General features: G+C 42.9%; 1 protein-coding gene across 1 annotated transcript; it reads right to left on the minus strand.

Annotated features, from left to right (window-relative positions):
* Positions 1-1159: 1159 nt before the first annotated feature.
* LOC126259550 (chitinase-3-like protein 1) lies at positions 1160-18623 on the minus strand. The gene is made up of 10 exons (XM_049956435.1): positions 18557-18623; positions 14943-15119; positions 13927-14021; positions 13709-13840; positions 13373-13500; positions 13162-13288; positions 12878-13063; positions 9692-9814; positions 6972-7114; positions 1160-1441 (listed from the first exon to the last, which is right to left on the minus strand). The coding sequence occupies exons 1-10, from the start codon at positions 18621-18623 to the stop codon at positions 1165-1167; spliced, it is 1455 nt and encodes a 484-aa protein (XP_049812392.1). The 3' UTR covers positions 1160-1164.
* Positions 18624-19721: the final 1098 nt, after the last annotated feature.

Here is a 19721-nt window from a genome sequence, read left to right on the forward strand (position 1 = left end):
TTCTCTTCGCTCTTCTGTGTTTTGTACTCCCTCTGTTTTAATTTCTTGATTAACTATCTTGCCTCTTCATTTGTTTTAGTGCATTTGGGAATGCCTGTGCGATAGAGTAATTGTGTGGTCATTTCGTCTGCATGAGTGTACGATGGCTTTCGTTCTTATCCACATTCGTTTATTTTAGTCATTGTTAGGGCGCTGATAAACTCGCCGTTGGGCGCCCATAAGATCCCCAAACCACATACACACACACATACACCTACTGCACGGGGGCTTAATTAAAATGCAATAATTTTAGTAGCTGTGTGTCTCGTAACCGGTTGGCCCTGACTAGTATTAGTACGCAATCTGACTGCATAAAATAACAATAAAGAATGAAAGGAAATTTCCGTTAACACAATTGATTAATTAAGTCCCCTGCAACTATAAAAGCTACGAAACAACAAGGCACAAGTGTAACTGTTCTGTGTGTGAAAGTGCGATTCAATGTACATGTATCTGGCACGATACTTCCTCAATACGACAAGATATTTTAAACACCATTTACAATGAACTAATTGAAAAACCAGAAACACTATAATTGCACATAGAAACCAGAATTACAAGTCTAATACATGAACACGAGCCAGATGCTTTGTTGACTGAACCTGTGACCAAGAGGCATTGTCATTAAGGAAATGTGAAATAAATTTTTTTTTACCTCCATATATATTGACGAAAAATACACTGTGATCGTTGCAACATCTTCCATCTATACATTACACCAATGGAACAGCATCCACTGTCTCGCCCAGCAGAACAACTGCACAAGACATCTCTGAGTCAGTATCGAAATCCGCTATAGACGGGGATACTGCAGAACCTGATTCCGTGCTCCATCAGGCAGTGAAAGAGGTGAGGGAGGGAATGACGGTGACACCTGATATACTCTCTGTGGCATGCCGTATGACGCAGCTGTGGAAGCTAGGAACAAGTTCTACACATGGAGTAGTTATATCGTAGCTGACAAAGCAAGAAGAAACACACCGTTTTCATTATGCAGGAAAGATTTAATAGTCGATATATGCCGTCACCGCTACAAGAGATGCCAATTCAGAGATTCAAATGAGGCAAGGCACTGTTTGGCCTGCATGGAGTTCCCTAGAGTATGAGACAGCCGGGAAGAAGTGTTCAGCAGGCGACGAGACTCCTGTAGTTGCAGGCCGACGAAGAAACGTCGAAGGCGAGGTCCCCGGGGCAGTTGAACCTGTGGGCGGTGTAGCCGCTGCCAGAGGCGACGCAGAGGTAGAAGACGCCGCAGTCGCTGGGGTCCCGCGCGTAGCCCGCGGAGCTGCAGACGCCGGACGAGCTGCTGCCACTGCTCACGCTGGTCGCAGAAGACCCTGAGGAGCTGCTACTACCACTGGAGGCCGAGCTGCTGCTCGACGCCCCCGCAGAACTGCCGCTGCTGGCTGCCGAGCTGCCGCTGGAGGTTCCGGAGGAGCTGCCACCGCCAGACCCGGAGCTACTGCTGGACGATCCGGAAGAACCGCTGCTGGTACCCTGGAAAACGTTTTCTTAAGGGCAAAACACGGTGGAAGAAATAGCGGCCAGGTCTCTAACTATGTTTTGTACCTGGTTTCCGAATTGGCAAGTTATCCACACATAACGGCTGTGATGTGGGATCTGAGTGGGAAACTGTCAAGTGGGGGGTGCCCCAGGGATCAGTGTTGGGGCCGCTCATGTTTCTTATTTATACAGGGTGTTACAAAAAGGTACGGCCAAACTTCCAGGAAACATTCCTCACACACAAAGAAAGAAAATATGTTATGTGGTCATGTGTCCGGAAACGCTTACTTTCCATGTTAGAGCTCATTTTATTACTTCTCTTCAAATCACATAATCGTGGAATGGAAACACACAGCAACAGAAAGTACCAGCGTGACTTCAAACACTTTGTTACAGGTTCAAAAATGGTTCAAATGGCTCTGAGTACTATGCGACTTAACTTCTGAGGTCATCAGTCGCCTAGAACTTAGAACTAATTAAACCTAACTAACCTAAGGACATCACACACATCCATGCCCGAGGCAGGATTCGAACCTGTGACCGTAGCGGTCGCTCGGCTCCAGACTGCAGCGCCTAGAACCGCACGGCCACTCCGGCCGGCCTTTGTTACAGGAAATATTCAAAATGTCCTCCGTTAGCGAGGATACATGCATCTACCCTCCGTCGCATGGATTCCCTGATGCGCTTATGTAGCCCTGGAGAATGGCGTATTGTATCACAGCCGTCCACGATACGACCATGAAGAGTCTCTACATTTGGTACCGGGGTTGCGTAGACAAGAGCTTTCAAATGCCCCCATAAATGAAAGTCAAGAGGGTTGAGGTCAGGAGAGCGTGGAGGCCATGGAATTGGTCCGCCTCTACCAATCCATCGGTCACCGAATCTGTTGTTGAGAAGCGTACGAACACTTCGACTGAAATGTGCAGGAGCTCCATCGTGCATGAACCACATGCTGTGTCGTACTTGTAAAGCCAAATGTTCTAGCAGCACAGGTAGAGTATCCCGTATGAAATCATGATAACGTGCTCCATTGAGCGTAGGTGGAAGAACATGGGGCCCAATCGAGACATCACCAACAATGCCTGCCCAAACGTTCACAGAAAATCTGTGTTGATGACGTGATTGCACAAATGCGTGCGGATTCTCGTCAGCCCACACATGTTGATTGTGAAAATTTACAATTTGATCACGTTGGAATGAAGCCTCATCCGTAAAGACATTTGCACTGAAATGAGGATTGACACATTGTTGGATGAACTATTCGCAGAAGTGTACCCGTGGAGGCCAATCAGCTGCTGATAGTGCCTGCACACGCTGTACATGGTACGGAAACAACTGGTTCTCCCGTAGCACTCTCCATACAGTGACGTGGTCAACGTTACCTTGTACAGCAGCAACTTCTCTGACGCTGACATTAGGGTTATCGTCAATTGTACGAAGAATTGCCTCGTCCATTGCTGGTGTCCTCGTCGTTCTAGGTCTTCCCCAGTCGCGAGTCATAGGCTGGAATGTTCCGTGCTCCCTAAGACGCCGATCAATTGCTTCGAACGTCTTCCTGTCGGGACACCTTCGTTCTGGAAATCTGTCTCGATACAAACGTACCGCGCCACGGCTATTGCCCCGTGCCGGCCGATGTGGCCGAGCGGTTCTAGGCGCTACAGTCTGGAACCGCGCGACCGCTACGGTCGCAGGTTCTAATCCTGCCTCGGTCTTGGATATTTGTGATGTACTTAGGTTAGTTAGGTTTAAGTAGTTCTAAGTTCTAGGGGACTGATGACCTCAAATGTTAAGTCCCATAGTGCTCAGAGCCATTTGAACCATTTTTTTATTGCCACGTGCTAATCCATATATTAAATGGCCATCTGCCAACTGCGCATTTGTAAACATTGGACTGACTGCAAAACCACGTTCGTGATCAACACTAACCTGTTGATGCTACGTACTGATGTGCTTGATGCTAGTACTGTAGAGAAATGAGTCGCATGTCAACACAAGCACCGAAGTGAACATTACCTTCCTTCAATTGGACCAACTGGCGGTGATTCGAGGAAGTACAGTACATACTGACGAAACTAAAATGAGCTCTAACATGGAAATTAAGCGTTTCCGGACACATGTCCACATAACATCTTTTCTTTATTTGTGTGTGAGGAATGTTTCCTGAAAGTTTGGCCCTACCTTTTTGTAACACCTTGTATAAATGATATGCCCTCTAGTATTATGGGTGAGTCTAAAATGTTTCTGTTTGCTGATGACACTAGCTTGGTGGTAAAGGATGTTGAGTGCAACAATGACTCGGTTTCAAGTAGTGCAGTACATGACCTCAGTTCATGGCTTGTAGAAAATAAACTAACGTTAAATCACAGTAAGACTCAGTTTTTACAGTTTCTAACACACAATTCAACAAAACCTGACGTTTTAATTTCACAGAACGACCATATGATTAGTGAAACTGAACAGTTCAAATTTCTAGGTGTTCAGATAGATAGTAAGCTGTCGTGGAAAGCCCACGTTCAGGATCTTGTTCAAGAAGGATATTTTTGGCTCAGAAACGGGTGGTTCGGGCAATAAGTGGTGTGAGTTCACGAACCTCTTGTCTACCTCTGTTCACGAGTCTGCGTATTGTGATATTGGCCTCTCAACATGTATATTCCTTATTGTCGTTTCTTGTTACCAATATTAGTTTATTTCCAAGAATACGCAGCTTTCACTCGGTTAATACTCGGCAGAAATCAAACCTCCATTTGGATCGGACTTCCTTAACTCTTGTGCAAAAAGGTGTGCAGTATACTGCTGCATCCATTTTCAATAAGCTGCCATTCGAATTCAAAAATCTTACAAGTAATCCACGCGCTTTCAAATCGAAACTGAAGAGTTTCCTCATTCTGTCGAGGAGTTCCTTGAAAAATTAAGCTGATTCTCATAGTATTGCTGATAGCGTTTACTTAAACTTATGGACTGACTTTTTTTCAGGGTCATGAACATTTATTTTTACCTGTTATTACTTTTATGTTGTAAGTTCATGTACTGACACGTTCCATGACCTTGGAGATTTGCTCCTCAATTTGGTCCTACGGAACATGACATGTAAATAAATAAATAAATAAACTCTTCTGCTTCTGCTTTCTTGTTGGCCAACTAACAGCTTATCTTATATATCTCTTGTTACTAACTATCCCAGCCTTATATTAGAGGGGAAAATGGCTCCGCAAATTTCATAATTATTTACAAGGACCCCTTCTTCCAGTCCTCACCCCAACAACCACTGATGTCGTTGTGGACTTCAATCTGAAGACTGGTTTGGTGCACCTCTCCATGGTAGTCGTATCTATTACTTTAAGTATAAAAATCATGTATGCTTGGTGCTCCGCGGCTTTCAGACATTTATTGGCAAATAAACATTTCTAGTGTAGTTCATGGTGTGTAGAAGATGTCCTGTAAGTTTCTCATTTCCTAACCTTATTCCTTCAGCTTCGCTTGATTTAATTCGATTACATTCCCCTGCCTTGCCTTACTCTTGTTGCTGTTCGTCTTACAATGTATTATCAAGCCCTTACATATTGTTTCTGACAGAATTACAAAGTCGTCACCAAACTACAAGGTTTTTTTTCTTCAATGTTTAGTTCTCTCTCCAAATTTCTCTTTGATTTCCTACACTGCTTGTTCAGTGTACAGACTGAATGACATAGGGGGTAGACGACAACCGTGTCTCACTCCCTTCTCAACCACTGCTTCCCCTTCATGTCTTTCGAATCTTACAATCGTTCTTTCTTTTTTCTTCGTGTCCCGAACTGTCAATTTTTCGGCCCAATTCTGGGTTAAGTCAAAAGCTTGATGCTCACTTAGCCAGAAGTCGTTTAGGGAGCAACGTGCAGGACATTAGGGATGTTACAAGATGTTCCATGTTCTGTATTTCTCTACAGTCGTCAAGTTCTAATAAGCCCCATTCTAAAAGATAAATTTTTACAGAAGCTACACCAGTTGCGATACGGTTTAGCATTTTCCATGACTTGTAGTTTAATTCAACACGACTTGTTGGACCTTATGAAATAGGGTAACCGACAGAGGGTTCATGCAAGTTGTAACTGAGGAACCGATATCTTGATTTTAGTGTTTCTAATCCATAAAGGCTACCGTATGCTGGATGACGCTCATGAAATGTCTTTTTGAACTGCTCTTTATGTTCACGAGCTACGCTGCGAGACATGCGACTGATGAAACCAGAAGTTTGACAGAGCCTTTCCAGTGGAGTGAGCTTCATGCATCGCATGTCTAGCCTACAGGCTTCGGTAAGGCTTATGTCTGTCCTCTTTGCATGCGCCAATCTAGACCAGACAGGTCATGCCTACTCAGCTGTGGATAAACAAAGTGCTGAAGCGGTGGTTCTAAGGGCAGTATGTTTGGCGTCTTACTGCCCGTTAGCTTTCTATTCTTTAAGAAAATCAAATAATTTATTATGACTACTCCCTGGTATCTGTATAATTTGTCCCTGTAGTCTGTCTGTGCTACTTTCGTATCTTCAAAGAGAGTGTTCCAGCCAACATTATGAGTCAAAATTCATTAGAATTGCCATCAGTCACCCTAGGAAGCCCAGTGTTATGAAGTGGACACGAATATTTGTCATTTTCGATTATTTTTTACGTCACCCCCTTCCAACTACAACCCGCGCCGCATCCCTAGGGTGAAATGTGATAATCCTGGACGACTTGGAGCTAGTTCTAGCGAAAGCACTTCCCATCGGACTTAGTATCTGGAAAAAAAAATTATGGATGTAGGACACCTGTAGCACATCTTGGGGTGCGGGTGTGTACAGGGGCAGGAGAAGACATGGAAGTCTCCCTTTGGAACGACTGGAGCAATTTCGTCTGTATGGCTTAGCATCAAGTGAAACAAAGTCTGTGAGGTAGTCACCTGTTGCACTGTTAGCAGTGGGTAGGAGGTGAGATAAACGAGCGATCGAAAGCTACCGGTTCTGGGGTCGAATCCGTAGCTTTTGCTGTTGCTAGGCTGTTTGGAGGCAGCGCTGGTGGCAATTCTTGAATAGGGACAGGTATGGCGATGGCGATGGCGGTGGAAAGGTGGTGACATTATGTTAAAAATATGTGGGGAGCAGTTTTAACCAAACTTGGTTGAAGTGCCACGTGTTATCTGGAGAATCACCTGCCGTGTGAAATGACTTCCACATTTGGTGTGAGAGAGGCGTTTGGTGGATGGTAACATGGAAATATAAGCGAGCAAGGCAAATTCAGTGCCAGAACCGTAGCCTCAGAGATCGCGTATGGGTCTAGTAAGCAGGTCGATTACGAGATAAATTTTTTGGAAAAAAAATGTTTCATTCAGGAGGTACAACACCAGAGTTTAGCTTGCGCATGATCGCTGTAAGAAAAAGCAGCGAGTCCGTTATGGGTGAGGTCGCACTTACAGCAGACGAGGTGGCGGCCGCCCCCCTGAGCACCTGGTTGATGGTGCTGAGCAGGGGGAAGGGGCCGGCGCCGCACACGCCCTTGAAGTCGTCCGTCTCCAGGCTCCAGATCATGCCGCCGCCCAGGCCCATGTCCAGCACGTACTGCGACTGCAACAACAACGTGGCCGTGTTAGCGGGTCCGAAAAACGACAGGCAGCGGCCGTAACAACGCGCCAACGAAGAAAGAGCAGGAGAATTTGCGAGACGTGTCCTCAAGTCAGACGTGCGAGTCATGTTCCAAGTCGCGCTCATTATTCAGTATACGACAAGCCAGTAACTGTAGCGACGAAATGCGCTAGCGAATTATTGTCTTCATCACAGGAGAATCGTAGTTTCCGAACTGGAAAGGGCTGCGAACCATTTACCAATGAGGTCAAATTCTCGAGTGCATTTTGTGCCCTTCAAACAGATCTCAATTCTTGGCAGTTCTATTTAACACAAACGTTGTAATAGCTGTCAGAATGTTCCTCAAGTAACAAAATGAAGAGCAATTAACGCACTCTATCAAGCAAACGGCGTTAGGAACCAAAGAATTTGTTTGCAAATGAAACTAACGAGATATTTTTCTCGCTCTTATCACGTCTAACCGTTCGTGAGCACTCGCTAGATGATGACACTTAACGTTACTATACTAGTGCACTGTTAAGATTAATTAACAAACAAGAGATCGAATTTCCAGTGTCAGAGACTAGAACTCATCTTTAACATTATCAAAACATTAGTATTAAAAGTCGATTAATGACGCATCAAAGCATAATGAAAAGATACAGAGTTCGAGAGTGAAGGTTAAGCCACTCTTATTTCGTTGTAAGCAGCGGAACGTGGACCTCCAGTGTGGGTTGGTACGATTCTCTTAGTCTCTGATTTTAGAGTTTTCTGGAAACTCATACACAACGGTACTCCACAGAACGGCACACACAGCAACATCAGATCCGGAATTCTAAGGTGCAGCCTTACGAATTGCTACCACCTCTTTGAAAAACTTCACTCGATATGAACAGTTCTAAAAACATTGGCTGTCATTAGTTAAATTCGTCTGGAAAATATTCGAAACTCTCTCCATATTTCAAAATCTGTAGTAAATAACTGAAAAATATAGTTGAGGTGGCTCCACGTCGGAGCGTTTAACTACAAGCCGTGCCTGGCCTTAACCCGCTCTAAAGTAACATGTATTGCATTTGGAACGATTCGTGCAAAGTGTTTATAGATGTTTCGAAAATACCACACATCTCTGCGGGAGCTGCTTTCGTTGATGAAGTAGATGGGAGTAGCTGGTGCTTCTTGTTACCCAATGACCATTAAACGTTCGAGCTGATGCATGAGCCTTTTGCTACACTACAGACCATACTACACGCAAAAGAGCTAAAAGCCGACAGGGTCATGATACGTACCGAGTCCATGAATTCTTCGGTTCCTTTTGCGAGGGGAAAGACTGAAAACTTTTCAGCATGCGATTTGCATTATATTTGTTTATTTAAAATTATATAGATAAGTTTTTAAGTAAACTTTCACGAATATAATAGTACAAGACAATGTATTACAATGTAATGAAGCATGTTAAATAAATAATAAATAAGTTCTAAGATTATCAGTATTTTAAACATAGCTGCGCAACAGCAACGGTTCCACGTAATAAGATTAAAAGCAGCCGACCAGTTGCAAAGGATAAAGTAATCTTTACCTAGGTTTCGATAGATTTAAATCTATCTTCTTCAGAAGACGGCAGTATTACATTAACATGGAGTGATATGTCCTTGTCGTTTTTACAAACATCTGCATTTGGACTAATGGAGCTATGCAGATGTTTGTAAAAACGACAAGGACATATCACTCCATGTTAATGTAATACTGCCGTCTTCTGAAGAAGATAGATTTAAATCTATCGAAACCTAGGTAAAGATTACTTTATCCTTTGCAACTGGTCGGCTGCTTTTAATCTTATTCTAAGATTATCTTACTGGATGGAAACTCCTCCATAAATCGTTCTGACCAGCCTTTCACAGACGTGCAATGACTTATACACACTTTTAATATCCATTACGCTCTTCGCCTAATGCAAACCAACAGCACGTAACCACCCAAGGCCCTTTATTTCTGATCTCAACCGGAAGATAGGTTGTCACCATTTGTTATGTTAAGCGCAGGTGACGTCACTGACAACAAGAGGAAATAATATTTACCCTCCCCAAACTGCGATTAACGCACAGTCGGAGAGGACACAGGGCACTTCGAGCAACAAATGATATTTAACTCAGAATTGTCTATTACTTGTAACTACTGATGGTTCCAAGTTCCTTGAACAAACAAGCGTGGAGGTGTCTTTGCAAGTTTGTTAGACTTAATAAAAGGAAAAACAAGAAGCTCATCCATTAACACGGACGTTTTATGGCTATTTAAGTTTTTGGAGGTCACCTGCTCGATACTTCAATTTGACTAGGTTATAATAAATGTCTAATTTTTAATGACACAACGTTCAATGTTTTATATTTAATGCAAGGAAATGTACAGGTATTAAGTTGAAATACGTTCAGTATGTGCTTGTCTTATATTCTGAGATACTCAATTTAACCTTGTCTCGCGTTTTCTTAATTCTGTGATTGGAAGCCATTTAAAACAGAAAATAAATAAACTGAACCACTTGGTGGAGAGTACTGTAACTGGAACTTTTTTTTTTCGTGCTTTTACCTTCAGCTTGATGGACTCCTCGTTGTCGTATCCGACCCACTGGTTTCCGCTCACGGCGTATGGCACCTTCTGCTCGTCGTCCCACGTTACTGTCCAGCCGCCCGCCTTGATTTTCTCACATATCTGAAAGAGTGCGAGAAATTCGTGAAACTGTTATGACGCCACTTACTGTGCAGCAGCTTGTAGAGTATATACACTATAGAACCAAAGAAACTGATACACCTGCCTAATACGAGGGTCGGTCAAAAAGTAATGCCTCCCATTTTTTTTCTACTTAAAGAAATTAAGTTAAGTGAAAAATTTGAATTTGGCGCCATTCCTCAAACCTTCTTCTGCAATCCACTGCAGTAGTAACTTTCTGTGTCAACAGGTGGCAGCACAGCAGAAGTTTGTAAGATGGCCGACATCGATGTTCGTTTGAGACAGCGTTGTGTGATTGAATTCTTGAATGCAGAAGGTGAAACGCCCATACGCATTCATGAAAGACTGAAGAAGGTGTATGGTGTTGTGACAGTGGATGTCAGCACTGTTAGACGATGGGTTCGTCGTTGTAAGGAAGCTGAAGGGCAAACACCGTTGACTGACGAAAAGCGGAGCGGCAGGCCGGTGAGTGCAGTGACTCCACACAACATTCAGCAAGTTGATGACATCATTCGTGGTGACCGTCGGGTGACTGCAGATGAAGTGTGTCGCATCATTTCTCTTAGTAAAGGCAGTATGATCACGATTATTAAACAATTGGGGTACTCAAAAGTTTGTGCACGGTGGGTTCCAAGAATGTTAACCGATCAGAATAAAGAGGCAAGGAAAACAATAGCCTCCCAACACTTGCAGCGCTTCCGTTTGGAGGGAGATGAGTTTCTGAAAAAAATTGTGACCGGGGACGAAACATGGGTGCATTTTTTTGAACCCGAATCAAAGAGGCAGTCAATGGATTGGCGTCACACAAGCTCGCCGAGGAAGAAAAAATTCAAAACTGTGCGATCGGCAGGGAAAGTTATGGCAACAGTTTTCTGGGATACAGAGGGTGTGATTCTGGTTGATTTTTTGGAGCAGGGATGCACAATAAATTCTGTTCAATACGTCACAACCCTCAAAAAACTTAAAGCACGTCTTCAGCGAGTTCGCCCAACAAAATCAATGGCAGATGTTCTTCTTTTGCATGACAATGCAAGACCACACACCAGTCGTCACACCTCTGACGAGATTGTCAAAATTGGATGGGAAGTTTTGCCTCATCCCCCATACAGCCCTGACCTGGCACCATCAGACTTCCATCTGTTCGGGCCACTAAAAGAAGCTCATCGTGGGATTCATTTTGAAGATGAGGAGGCCGTCAAAACATCCGTGCGTCAATGGCTTAGGAAGCAGAGCTGTGATTTTTACCGTGCTGGGATACATGCCCTTGTTCAAAGATGGACCAAAACTGTAGAGATGGGCGGAGATTACATTGAAAAATGACAAAATGATCCTCAATGTTGTGGTTTTCAACCTATGTAATTGCATTTAAATTTCCTGACAATTAAACGTAGAAAAAAAAATAGGAGGCATTACTTTTTGACTGACCCTCGTATCGTGCAGGTCCCCCGCAAGCAAGCAAAAGTGCCGAAACTCAACGGAGCATGGACACGACTAATGTCTGAAGTAGTGCTGGAGGGAATTGACACCATGAATCCTGCAGGGCTGTCCATAAATCCGTAGAGGACGAGGGGGTGGAGCTCTCTTCGAAACAGCACGTTGGCAGCCATACAATATATGCTCAATAATGTTCATGTCTGGGGAATTTGGTGGCCAGTGGAAGTGTTTAAACTCAGAAGAGTGTTCCTAGAGCCACTCTGTAGCAATTCTGGACGTGTGGGGTGTCGCATTGTCCTGCTCGAATTGCCCAAGTCCATAGGAATGCACAACGGACATGAATGGATGCGGGTGATCAGACAGGATGCTTACGAACGTGTCACCTATCAGAGTCGTATCTAGACGTATCAGTTGTCCCATGTCACTCCAACTGCACACGTCCCACGCCATTACAGAGCCTGCACCAGCTTGAACAGTCCCCTGCTGACATGCAGGGTCCATGGATTCATTAGCTTGTCTACATACCCGTACACGTCCATCCACTCGATACAATTTGAAACGAGACTCGTCCGACCAGGCAACACGTTTCTAGTCGTCAAGAGTCAAACATCGGTGTTGACAGGCCCAGGCAGTCGTCAAAGGTACACGAGTGGGCCTTCCACTCCGAAAGCACACATCGACGGTGTTTCGTTGAATGGTTCGCACGCTGACACTTGTTGATGGCCCAGCATTGAAATCTGCAGCAACATGCGGAAGGGTTGCACTTCTGTCAAGCTGAACGATTCTCTTCAGTCGTCGTTGGTCCCATTCATGAAGGATCTGTTTCCGGCCGCAGCGAAGTCGAAGATTTGATGTTTTACCAGATTCCTGACATTCACGGTACACTCGTAAAATTGTTGTACGGGAAAATCCCCACTTCATCGCTACCTCGGAGATGCTGTGCCCCACCGCTCGTGCTCCGACTATAACACCACGTTCAAATACACTTAAATCTTGATAACCTGCTATTGTAGCAGCAGTAACGGATCTAACAACTGCGCCAGACACTAGTTCTTTTATATAGGCGTTGCCGACCCCAGCGCCGTATTCTGCCTGTTTACATATCTCTCCATATGAATGCGCATGCCTACACCAGTTTCTTTGGGGCTTCAGTGTATGTAGGCATTTATGTGGATACAGAGAAGCCTTCCTCCACGAAAACAATTCCCTCTACCTGTGTGTTTCTCATTCCTCACCCCTTATATTCATAAAAGCTTTGGTAGGAGTGTGAAGTGGCGATGAGAATGGCGAAGTACAGCAAAACATTGAGAACCATCTGAAACTAATCAAAATAGTAGCCACAGAGCATTTCGTAAAGGTATCATCGGATACAAGGTCATGGTTCTGTTGCTACATCTAATTCGGGTGAAATTTCACACTTAGAAGCTTGTGTCATCTTAGTCAGAAATTAGTAGTCATTCCTAATGAAGACTGGAGGGAATCAAGTTTTGGAGCTAGTACTGGTTATGTGAGACAAGTTGTAGCCCTAGCACTCAACATATGAAGTTTTCTTATTCACAGCTGTCACAAGACTTGAAAGAATAGTGGAACAGGAAACTGTCGAGACCAGACCTCATTGTAGCCCATCATGCCGGACTCCATGGTGTACGGGCCACTGGTCCCGGGTCCAGTAGCTGGGGCTCCGACTCCGGTGTTGGCAGTGCTGGCCAGAGTGAAAGTCCTCCCGTAGGTGCCCATGCCCAGAATAAGCTTCGCAGGATCTGCACCGTTCTGGATCCAGTAGCGGACGCTGGAATCCTATGGGTCAAATAGGGACAAGGAATGAGTAGCTATTCCTTACCAAACCCCGTGCAAGTGTCTCTGGGGTTGAAGGGGAGTGAACGCCAGACACTCACCACGTTCAGCTGCCTCTCACCCTCCGTCTTGTCAGCAGAGCTGGCGTACAGTGGAGCGTTCTGACCAGTCTTACTGTCCCACGAGCCGTGAAGGTCGTACGTCATCAGGTTGATGAAGTCCAGGTATCTGCGAAGATTAATGTGTTGAAAGTTGTAGTACTGCGTTATAATTAGAAGAATGGAAGCAAGTAAGTGTTCTAGCTCGACATACTTAGACAGTTGAGGCACGTCGTAGGCGCTGCCAATTAGGTAGCGTCCAACACCCACAGCAGCCGACAGGATGAAACCGTGTTTGTCAAACTCTGCTCTCAGCTCCTTGAGCAGTTCAACGTACGCTCTCTGAAAACAATGGAAGAAAACTGTTTACTTCGTCACATGTCAACTATAACGAAGCTATTAAAATCATTACTAGAGCGATTTGGCATCTGGAGAAGACGATCCTTTTTCGTGCATGCTGCAAAGCTAGAGAAAATTTTTCCATCACATGACGAGATTCTTTAAGTCCTTTCAGAAAATAGCATGTGTGTCAAGACACAAAGCAGCCTACCAGGTCGCCCGGGGAGCCACCACGGTTGGCCGGGTATTCCCAGTCCAGGTCGAACCCGTCAAAACCGTACGTCTTCACAAAGTTCACCACATTCTGCACGAACTTCTGTCTCAGTGCGGCGTTGTTCATAACCTGGAACACACAAGCATACTGCCTAACTCAATCCGCACAAAAATCACACAACTAGGGCATATGATAGTTTTGTGGGCCAAACTTACGGCAGAGTATGTGGCTGACCCTTCATTCCACCCACCAATGGCGACCAGGGTTTTAGTGTTGGACGATTTCAGTTTGTTGAAGCGGTTGTATGCATCTGTTGAAACAGAAGAAAATTTCAACACTTTATAATTAAAAATAAATTTATAGTTTTTTGAAAATTGCATCAGCAGCAGTTGATTTGGAGAGGAATATAGAGGTCCAAAAAGTACACGAGTTAGAACCGACCATGGACCTATCGAAATAGTCTCCGAGTACATCTGCCTTGGCCATAAAATTCAGCTAGGGAAGACTATTCAAAGGGAAGAATTTCCATGCAGAAGCATCGGTTCATCCTGACCAACAAGTACGCTTCGCTTACCTCACAAATTGTACAATACCTGTAGCCAAGAAGTAACAACTTCCAGTCTTCATAGATGCCAACATATGGTGCAATAAAATGGTTCATTGGAGACTTCTGGGGCACAAAAGAAACGTTACAAGATTCGAGAAGAGGTCGCTCTATGATATTTAGAGAACTGCCATAACACAGTGGTATCAGGTTGGCACAGAACCGACTGAAATGGAAGAATACGAAAGAGGTCCTCATTCAGCAGTGGATGGACGATGGTTAAAGAAGGAAAAGAAGATACGCTCGCGGAGTAAGCGTTACCGCTGCAGAAGTTAAAGATTCCTGCCCATGAAAATGCATAACGCTATTTCAACTGACTGGCGTCGCAGCATGCTGATGACCTTTCAAATATGAACCGGAGTTCGACTGACCACGAAAACTACCCGTAGAAATTATATAGGTTGCACAGTGTAATTGACATATAATTTGATTTAGACATAAACAGAGCAAAAAAGTGGGATAAGGAGAGCTTTCAGAAACGGAAAGAGAGCGTAATGGACATGAGTAATGGAAAAACACATATTCGGACATATGTTAGCACGCCATTCCCCAATCCACACAGATCGGTGTATAATATTACTAATATCTGCAATTGGTATTAGATATGTATGTTGAAATTACACTTACTTTTGCCACTCGCAAGATCCAGCCATTCGTCAAGAATCCTGACCTCTCCTGCGGAGGTTATCCCAACGAAACTGTAGATCATGTGCGTGCACAGTTCTGGTTTAATGTACTCTATTTCGAATCGTCCGTTTCCATTCCTGTAGGCGGACCAGCTACCGTGATAGCAGACCACCTTTTCTGGAAAATAAAATTACTTTATCAAGTTAACATCGTCTTCGCAGCAACATATACCACATTTTCAAAGTAGGCTACGTAACTAAGTTTAGTGTGTATACAAAACTCATTAACGAATTTTTAACGTAATAACATAGGTTCTGCAATGACATTCTCTAGTTATTCTAAGGAGGTACGTAGTGATACAAGACTTGTTAACGCTTACAATTAAATCTTGTGCTTTCATAGCCGTTCATTTACTGAAGAACATACACGTCAGTTCCGCAGCTTCTGTTAGATATCGTCAGGATAGAGAGAAGCTCAGAACTGAAAGAGAAGTCAGAGAAACAGATTTGACTTCATCAAAATTATACTCAGCTGTCTTGTTCTGCCTATTTCGCTTTCTATCCAATGACGGTGATCCAAAAATAGTAGCCATAAGTATTTTACCCAGTAGCCCCAATTCTTCGGCATAAGGCGGAAAAACTCCCTTTTATATGTGAACGCGACACTGGTATTTTACTATGTTCAGCTGTCGTGAACACCAAAAGATCCTGAAGAAGATCCCTGCAGAGAGATCGAAACGTCGTTCGTGTAGGAGAAATACTACGCGACCTAACAGTCTAGAAGATTTTACTTTCAATTAATAGAGCAAGTCTGACGGTAGGCCTGCAAATCAACTAAAATACCACATTTTCAAAGTAGGCTACGTAACTAAGTTTAGTGTGTATACAAAACTCATTAACGAATTTTTAACGTAATAACATAGGTTCTGCAATGACATTCTCTAGTTACTGGTAGTAAGATTGTACATGTCAACAACGATGTCATTGAACTAGTTGACAATGCTCTGTTTAGGATGTCTGCGACAGTAAATGACAATGAAAGGATGGAAAGCCAAATATACGGGATGTTCAAAAATAGGTATCGCATGCTTTTAGAGGTGGTAGTACTCATCGAAACAAGAAAAATAATTCCAATAAACGTGGGTCCAGAACTGGATACTTTCCGAGATAAACACATGTTTATAGAAAGGGGTGTGCGACGCTTGGTTGCGGATATTAGAACAGTCGCTGCATTGGCACTCCATCAAATGTGTCGGTAGGGTATTATGATGTCTTACCCACAGTACTCTACCTTCCATTAGGTAGTCTGCTGTCAGTTGTGTGATTCAAGTCGTGTTCTAGGCTACGTTAGTTTTCGTCGTGTTTGTGTGCCTTATCGTATAGTACTGTCAACCATGGGTACGTATCATGGTGTTTTACCTTCTTCCAAACGCGGATTCACTTACGTGTTTACTGTTATCGCGCTGTTTGTACGTACAAATGGTGTAGTACATTTACATTTTCTGTCTTACACGAGTTTTTAGTAATTGAAGCCTACTACTCAACAAGTGTAATGCCGGCTATGACATTTTGATATGGTTTAACAAATAGATATAGCCTGTGAGCCCGTGCTCTCTACGTTGAAAAATATCCACAGCGCAGAGAACCCTCTGATAAAATGTTCGGCAGACTTTTCTAGACTCTGAGGGACACAGGTACCCTTGCACCTCGGAGGACTGACAGTGGAAGGCCCCTCACAGTCCGCACGGCTGACATGGAAGAGCGTGTGCTACGTACGGTACAAGAAACCCCTAGGACCAGTGTGCGGACGATTAGCAGCAGCAGAAGGCGTGTCTCACTCCCTTATCTCTGGGGTACTTCATGAACAACTGCTGTGCCCATATCATCTGCAGCGGGTTCAGGCCCTCAGGCCACAGGATCATCATAGCAGACGGCAACTCTGGCAAAGGCTGTTGCAGAAGTGCGTCGCAGATTCACTGTTCACATCCAACATTTTACCAATAAATGGCCTGGGGAGCTTTTTGATAAATTGAGTATGGTTTTGAAATCTAAGAAGATGTATCAAATCGGCAGTGTTAAATTCTTGTGGTTACAGTTTCATAAGAAATTCAGTTGGAAGGAGCATAACACAGAATTTCTGAAGCGGCTAAACGAATCTCTATTTACAATACCGATGTTGTCAGACATAGGTAATACGACAGTAAAAATTTTGATATAATTATCATTTTTGCATTCCACAGTATCATGCAGGATCATTATTTGATTATCTCATGAAGCCAAGCTCAAAGTCTTCAGAGTGGGTAATACGAATCATTTGCGGTGTGAACTCAAGAACGTACAGCAGAGGCTTGTTCGAGGCACTGGGTATACTAACTACTATTGCTTCCAGATTGGGTTTTTCGTCATTGAAGTTCCTCGTAAATAATACATCTTTTTTTGTTTTTTTTATTTTTTTTAACAGCAGCTCAGCTCGTATACTGACTACTGTTGCTTCCAGAGAGCTTTATTCGTCCGTGGAATTTGTCATAAATAATATATCCTTTTCTTTCAAAACAACAGCTCAGCTCTTGGAAGCAGAGTCGAAATAAGAATAATCTGCACATTATTGCCCTAACTTTCCAGCACCCATAAAAAGTTTAGTTGCTAATAGAGCTCAGTTTAATGGGAGCTTTAAGGACTTGTTGATGGCCAATTTCTTGTACAACGCTGAAAATTGTTTTAGTAGAAGCAATAGCTCTATTTTTTACTGATGATATCAAATACGTACGTAAAATCTAACGTGTGCACATCTCCAGTTCAGTAAACTGATGAGTTGTAAACCTGTTCTAAGCCGCTTTCTGTTTCATGATGCGTGGCTATAGTAGCCTGAAAAATTGTCTTATGCACCGCAGTGCATATACACTTGCTGATTTGTGACAAACTTCTCATCACGCCTTAAATGAAAATAAGTTTCTAATTTTTTTGAGCTATTCCGTATCCATGAGCACGCATGGGATATGTGGAAGAAACATTAGCACATTTTTTTTGTAGCTATGCGCTATGTACTCTTGTTTCATGACATGTGCTACATCCCTGATCATCGCCTAGCTATAGATCTATAGAAAAAACTGTAGATCTAATCTAGATTAGTGTATCGTCGACCCTCTGTGCGACACACTGATCTCAAGACAACCATTTTGGACGTCATAACCGGTAATTTACAGTCATAAATAAGATTGACACTCTGATTAAAAGTTATTTTAAAAATCAAGGGTCTTCTCCAAACGATGAAAACTTCGTACTTCTTGTGGAGCATAAGTAAAAAAAAAGTATATATATATATATATATATATATATATATATATATATATATATATATATATAGAGAGAGAGAGAGAGAGAGAGAGAGAGAGAGAGAGAGAGAGATTTGGTGTGTTCAGACTGTAGAGTTTTTAAGTTGACGTCTTCTATCGATACAACGAATCCTCTTTGACTGGCTTAATTTTGACTGGCTTAGTTTGTGCCTATTAGTAAGTCTTTAGTACACAGAATGCATGACCGCTCATCCTTAAGCGAAGGACGCGGGGAATCACTACAGCCGTCAAACATAAATGAGAAACCAGTTGTATCACTCACTCTCGTCAGCGCCACATATGTTGAGAACTCCGAGCAGCAGCAGCAGTCCGGACAGAAAGGGCGACATCTGTGAAAAGAGAGTTTTCCATTTCGTGAATTTATGTTAGAGAAAAAGAAGTAATTTCGGTAAGGTTAGAAGCAAGCTCTATTCAAAAAAATCATGAAATTTATCAACAATGCTAGGCAAGTTTATCGATCATAAGAAACGGTGATCATCGATTATTCGTAAGTGACTACGTGCTGTAACAGATGGCACATTGCTAACATAGTGTACTCGCATTTGGAAGAGCAGAGGTTCAAAACTATGTCTACACTGGAACATACACTCACATATACATTTTACACACAGCTTTTAGCAGAAATATTGAATCAAGTAAGACTTTTTTAAATGGAACTTTGTATGACTGTCAGGGCGAGCACAGTGATGTACCGCTATTTATAAAATGGCCAATGACGTGACTGACTGACTCGTCACCGCCCAATCGAAGCCGCTCATGATAGAAATTTAAAATTTGGAGACGGTGTTGATCTCATTCCGTAGGCATCGTTTAAGAAGGGATCTTTCGTAATTCTACCCCTAACGGGGTGAAAAAGGGGATGAAATGGTTTATGAAAATATTTCATTATGAAAGTATTTTTAAAACTAGAATATGAAAATCTGAATTTTGCTTCTGGGTTGGAAATAAAAAATTCCGCGTTTCAGTGTTTTTGAAAATGCAACCCCTAACGGGGAAATAGGGCCTGACTGATTCCTCTGACTCATTATAGCCCAGTCCGAAATGCTAAGGACAGAAACTTGAAATTTGGAAAAGATGTTGTTCTTTACCGTACGTTTAAGAGGGGATTTTTCGAAATTCCGCACGTAAAGGGATCAAATAGGTGTTGAAAGATTTTTGAAAATATGTCACTATTGAGGAAATTTTGAAGCTAGAACTACGAAAATTGGTATTTGGTTTCTCGGTCATAAATAAAGAAATATGTATTTCAGCATTTCTGAAAATTTAACACCTATTGGATGAAATAGTTGGTGAAGGCTTGTTTCAAAATCAATCATTATTAAAAAAAACTACTAAAGCATTTATAAAGCTACATCCACGAAAATTGGTATTTGACTTATAGGTTACAAAAAAAAACATGTTTCAATCTTTTTGGAAATTCTACTCCT

This window comes from Schistocerca nitens, chromosome 5 (genome assembly GCF_023898315.1).
Source record: "Schistocerca nitens isolate TAMUIC-IGC-003100 chromosome 5, iqSchNite1.1, whole genome shotgun sequence".
NCBI classification, from domain to species: Eukaryota; Metazoa; Arthropoda; class Insecta; order Orthoptera; family Acrididae; genus Schistocerca; species Schistocerca nitens.

Coding starts and splice junctions, on each gene's coding strand:
- LOC126259550 (XM_049956435.1), bottom strand. CDS start 18,623: ATGTCGCCCTTTCTGTCCGGACTGCTGCTGCTGCTCGGAGTTCTCAAC. Junction 14,022..14,942: donor GGATCTTGCGAGTGGCAAAA/GTAAGTGTAATT, acceptor CTGTTTCAACAG/ATGCATACAACCGCTTCAAC. Junction 1,442..6,971: donor AGGGGGGCGGCCGCCACCTC/GTCTGCTGTAAG, acceptor CTCGGCAGCCAG/CAGCGGCAGTTCTGCGGGGG.